Genomic DNA, 5,541 nt, shown 5'->3' with positions numbered 1-5,541 from the left:
TACTTGGGAAAGCCGGGCGGGGAAAGGAAAGGTCATCGTCTGTTTAATTTCCACCCCCAGCCCAGGACGTCCAGCATTAGCTCGCCGGGCCTCAGCTGTTGTACACACACGGGGAGGGGGGAGGGGAAGGCGGAGGCGCGGAGGCGGGGCCGCCGGGGAGGAATCTGGGCGCCCTGCCGCGCATGCGCCCTCGCCGAGCAACAAGTGGCTCCACAGACAGAGGAAGTGTAAAGGGGAGGGAGGGGGGAGAAGTGGTGCAGAGCATGGCGGTGACGTCAGCGCTCCGCCCGGGCGGCATCCCGCGCGGCCAAGCCGGGGACAGCGCGAGCCGCAGCGCGAGCGGGAGCGCCGAGACGCGCCTCCGGAACGTAGAGTAACAATCACAACCCCACATTCCGGGCGAGTGCGAGCGGGAAGGGATGCGACCCGGGCCGAGGCGCCGCGCGAGCGCCCTGCAGCCAACGTGAGCGCCGCCAGCCGCGGCGGCCGGGGCGCGGGCCGGGCCTGGGGGCGGCGGGAGCCTGCGTGCGTGCGCTCCTCTCCTCTGCTCTCGTGCGTCCTGGAAGCGGTGGCCGCGGCGGCTCCCTCCGGCCGTGCAAACCCAGCCGCCGCCAGCGGAACGGCCGACGCTGCGGAGGGGAGAAGCTCCTCTCGGCGGCCACCCCCTCCCTCCCCCGGCGACTTCAGCAAGATTGGACCCGGGCACCGGGTGGCACTGAGCCCTCTAGCCTTCGCCCCAGTGAGCCTGGCGGGGAGAGGACGCAGCTCGTAGGGGGGCCCCCAGGGAGAGGAAGAGACCACCCCTTTCGAGCTTCCAGGCACCAGCCACTCCGGGGAGGGGGCCAAGAGCCCACGGCGGCCAGCACCCGGCACCCTCGCCCCCTCCCCTCGGGCCCGGAGCTCGCAGCCCGGGTCCGCGGCACCAGGAAGAAGGCGCCCGAGCTCCCCTCCCGACGACACAGCCGCAGTAGGAGGTGGGGGCGACGAGCGGGCAGCACTCGTCCGCCGCCCCGGCGGTGGAGCCCCCACGGAGAGGCGCTGCGCCGGCGGTGGAGACTCGCGCTCCCTCCAGCCCCTGGGGCAGAACTTTCTCGCCCCCCCTTCCTCCCCCGCAGCCGGACTCCCTCCCCAGCCGGCCAGTCCTCCCGGAGGAGAAGGCGCCGCGGAGACAGCCTGGGCGGGGGCCTACCTTCCCCAGGGCGGGCATCATGTCGGCGGCGCAGGTGTCCTCGTCCCGGAGACAGTCTTGCTACCTGTGCGACCTGCCCCGCATGCCCTGGGCCATGATCTGGGACTTCTCGGAACCCGTATGCCGCGGTTGCGTCAACTACGAGGGCGCCGATCGCATCGAGTTCGTGATCGAGACGGCGCGCCAGCTGAAGCGGGCGCACGGCTGCTTTCAGGACGGCCGCTCCCCCGGGCCGCCGCCGCCCGTCGGGGTCAAGACGGTGGCCCTGTCGGCTAAGGAGGCGGCGGCCGCGGCGGCGGCGGCGGCGGCGGCCGCGCAGCAGCAGCAGCAGCAGCAGCAGCAACAGCAGCAGCAGCAGCAGCAGCAGCAGCAGCTCAACCACGTCGACGGTTCCAGCAAGCCTGCGGTGCTGGCGGCCCCGTCCGGCCTGGAGCGCTACGGCCTGAGCGCCGCCGCCGCCGCCGCCGCCGCCGCCGCCGCCGCCGCCGTGGAGCAGCGCAGCCGCTTCGAGTACCCGCCGCCGCCGGTGAGCCTGGGGAGCAGCAGCCACGCCGCGCGGCTGCCCAACGGGCTGGGGGGCCCCAACGGCTTCCCCAAGCCGACACCGGAGGAGGGACCCCCGGAGCTGAACCGCCAGAGCCCCAACTCCTCTTCTGCCGCGGCGTCGGTGGCGTCTCGGCGCGGGACGCACGGTGGGCTAGTGACGGGGCTGCCCAACCCGGGGGGTGGTGGAGGCCCCCAGCTCGCGGTGCCCCCCAACCTGCTGCCGCAGACGCTACTTAACGGCCCGGCCAGCGCCGCGGTGCTGCCCCCGCCGCCGCCCCACGGGCTCGGCAGCCGTGGGCCCCCGACGCCCGCGCCCCCAGGGGCACCCGGGGGCCCCGCTTGTCTTGGGGGCGCCCCGGGCGTCTCGGCCGCGTCGTCCTCGGCGTCGTCTTCGACCTCGTCGTCGGTGGCGGAGGTGGGGGTGGGTGCTGGCGGCAAAAGGCCCGGCTCGGTGTCGAGCACCGACCAGGAGCGCGAGCTGAAGGAGAAGCAGCGCAACGCCGAGGCCCTGGCCGAGCTGAGCGAGAGCCTGCGCAACCGCGCGGAGGAGTGGGCCAACAAGCCCAAGATGGTCCGCGACACGCTGCTCACGCTGGCTGGCTGCACGCCCTACGAGGTGCGTTTCAAGAAGGACCACTCGCTGCTGGGCCGCGTCTTCGCCTTCGACGCCGTCTCCAAGCCCGGCATGGACTACGAGCTGAAGCTGTTCATCGAGTACCCCACGGGCTCCGGCAACGTGTACTCCAGCGCGTCCGGTGTGGCCAAGCAGATGTACCAGGACTGTATGAAGGACTTCGGCCGGGGTCTCTCCTCCGGCTTCAAGTACCTGGAGTACGAGAAGAAGCACGGCTCCGGGGACTGGCGCCTCCTGGGAGACCTGCTGCCCGAGGCCGTGCGCTTCTTCAAGGAGGGCGTGCCCGGCGCCGACATGCTGCCCCAGCCCTACCTGGACGCCAGCTGCCCCATGCTGCCCACGGCCCTGGTGAGTCTGAGCCGCGCCCCCAGCGCGCCCCCGGGCACCGGGGCCCTGCCGCCCGCCGCCCCTTCGGGCCGGGGCACCGCCGCCAGTCTCCGCAAGAGGAAGGCGTCCCCCGAGCCCCCGGACTCCGCCGAGGGCGCCCTAAAACTGGGCGAGGAGCAGCAGAGGCAGCAGTGGATGGCGAACCAGAGCGAGGCACTGAAGCTCACCATGTCGGCCGGCGGCTTCGCGGCGCCGGGGCACGCCGCCGGGGGTCCGCCCCCCCCGCCCCCGCCCCTGGGACCCCATTCCAACCGGACCACCCCGCCCGAGTCAGCCCCTCAGAACGGCCCGTCCCCCATGGCCGCCCTCATGTCGGTGGCAGACACTCTGGGCACGGCGCACTCGCCGAAGGACGGCAGCTCCGTGCACTCCACCACTGCGTCCGCCAGGCGCAACAGCAGCAGCCCGGTGTCACCGGCCTCCGTGCCCGGGCAGCGCCGCTTGGCATCACGGAACGGGGACCTGAATTTACAGGTGGCGCCCCCGCCGCCTAGCACCCACCCGGGCATGGACCAAGTGCACCCCCAAAACATTCCGGATTCCCCTATGGCCAACAGCGGGCCCCTCTGCTGTACCATTTGCCACGAACGTTTGGAGGACACGCATTTCGTTCAGTGCCCATCCGTCCCCAGCCACAAATTCTGCTTCCCTTGCTCTAGAGAGAGTATCAAGGCCCAGGGGGCCACCGGCGAGGTGTACTGCCCCAGCGGAGAGAAATGCCCCCTGGTTGGGTCGAATGTACCTTGGGCCTTCATGCAGGGCGAAATCGCGACGATCTTAGCTGGAGATGTTAAAGTGAAAAAGGAGAGAGACCCTTGAACCACAAGACGGCCACCTCCTCTGCCCCTGACCAGCTCCTCTCCGATCCAGAGGGCCCCTCCCCCACCCACAGCGACCCTCCCTCCCCTTGCCCCTAAGATGTAGAATTGTGAATATAACAAACTGCAAAAAGTTAGTCTTATGTATAGACATTATTTTCGTCGTATGTTTCTATATTTTGAAACAAAAGGTATGTAACTTCTTCATTTGAAGGATAAGCTGGTTTGTGTTAAGCAGTATAATATTGGTTGGGTCATTTGCATCATTTCGTTAGCATTTATTTGGTGGCAGAGTGTTTGCCTAGGTACAGAATTAATAGCCCTTAGCAACGACTGCTGCTGGTGTGTATTTTTGTAAATGTTATGCACTCTCTGAAAGGAAAAAAAAAAAACAAAAGAAAATGACTTTTTTTTTTTGCCAAGGCCAGTGTTGCTGCCTAAAAAAAAAAAAAAAAAAAAGATGCTATAAAATGGTGAAAGCTTCTTTCTAAACAGCCCCAAGTGTTGAAGTCTTCACTTTATTTTGTTCCATTTTGTTCTGTTCTGTTTTGTTTTTCTGTTTTGTTTGCAAAATGGTAAGGGGGGGGTTGTTGGGGGGGCGGGGTGTTTTTTGTTGCAAGTTTGTGAGGGAAAATGTTTTGGTTTGTTTCTACGGACCTGAATGTGTTGGATCTTCACGTGTTGTTTTGTTTTTGCTTTATTGATGCACGGATGCTTTTGAACAGTAGAGCGAAATGCTAGACATGGGGAATCTGCTCTGTTTGTCCTTTATACATTTCTGTAGTTAACAGAACACTGTAATGTGCCTTGGAGCTTAGTAACTTGTAATAAATTCAATTGATATTAATTCTGCCCCGAGTCAGCAAGTGTGTTTTTCTAGAGCTAAGGCCACGTAGTAGTTCCAACATAGGGGACACCCTCCCTGCCAACGTAGAGCACAAATGCTGGTGTCTTTGCAAAGCCTGGGAGGTGGCATCTGTAGAAGGCCCTGTGCTGGCGGACTGCCCCTCCCCCCCACCAGACTATTTACATTCACCTCTTGGGGCAGGACAGTTGCTGACTAAGCAATTTCTGTTTACTCTTCTGCATCTCTATTTTCCCTGAGCGCCCCAGCTGCAAATGGCATTGTCAGAAACTCGCCCTGTGGCCTTGGGTATGTGCTGATCTCCAGTGCAGCTGTGCCTTGTGCAAGTGGGAAAAACAACAACAACAACAACAAAAACACAAGAAACTAGGATGCTTTGCCTCTTAGATGTGGCAGGAATCACACTTACTGCACATTATAAAGCAAAAACGCCATAGAGCTGGGAGCTGTCAGTGGAGGCAGGAGGGGTGTGGGCAACAGGGAAACAGGCATGTAGTGAGCCAGGAGAGTTGCCAGCAGCTTCCAGCTGATGCATTGGAAAAACAGTGCCACCTCATTCATCACTCATTCCCCACCCCCTACCCCCTTTGTGATAAGTATTTCTAAGGGCAGGACACTTAGCTGGTGGGAAGATGATGGCAGGGAATGGGGGAAGAGAGAAAAAAGCCAAACCCCACGTCCAGAGGCAAAGGTCACTTATGACACCAAATAAAGCCTGTTCCCATGGGTGGGGAAATTCAAGGATTGGTCTAATCAACTTTTGGGCAGCATTTGGGCGGCAGAGAGGGGTAGGGGAAAGGACTAGGCCTGGAGCTCTGAGCCCCCTTGGCTGAGACCAGACCGGAGCAGTCCCAGAGCTAGGGCAAGGCAAACAAACCTGGCTTGGACCTTGGACCTTGTGGGAGGCAAATAGAAGAGAGTAGAAAATAGGAGGGAGGTAGCAAAACAAAACCTATCTGAAATTCATTCCTGGTCACACCTGACTCCCTCTGGGAGAGGGGCATGCTGGGCCAGGACAGTCTCTATCCAGGTGAGGAATAAATGAATAAGGGAAGAGACTTGGTGCCTCCACCCCACTCCCATCAAAGAGGGTGCAGGAGCC

The 5,541-nt window shown here is 62.8% G+C and overlaps 1 protein-coding gene across 1 annotated transcript; it reads left to right on the top strand.

Annotated features, from left to right (window-relative positions):
- Positions 1–267: 267 nt before the first annotated feature.
- Positions 268–4,421, top strand: IRF2BPL (interferon regulatory factor 2 binding protein like). Its single transcript, XM_077910123.1, has one exon. The coding sequence runs from the start codon at positions 1,209–1,211 to the stop codon at positions 3,573–3,575; it is 2,367 nt and encodes a 788-aa protein (XP_077766249.1). The 5' UTR covers positions 268–1,208; the 3' UTR covers positions 3,576–4,421.
- Positions 4,422–5,541: the final 1,120 nt, after the last annotated feature.

Source organism: Canis aureus, chromosome 9 (assembly GCF_053574225.1).
Source record: "Canis aureus isolate CA01 chromosome 9, VMU_Caureus_v.1.0, whole genome shotgun sequence".
Lineage (NCBI taxonomy): Eukaryota > Metazoa > Chordata > Mammalia > Carnivora > Canidae > Canis > Canis aureus.
The sequence above is the reverse complement of the archived record's forward strand: the minus strand, read 5'-3'. Positions and strand labels throughout refer to the sequence as shown.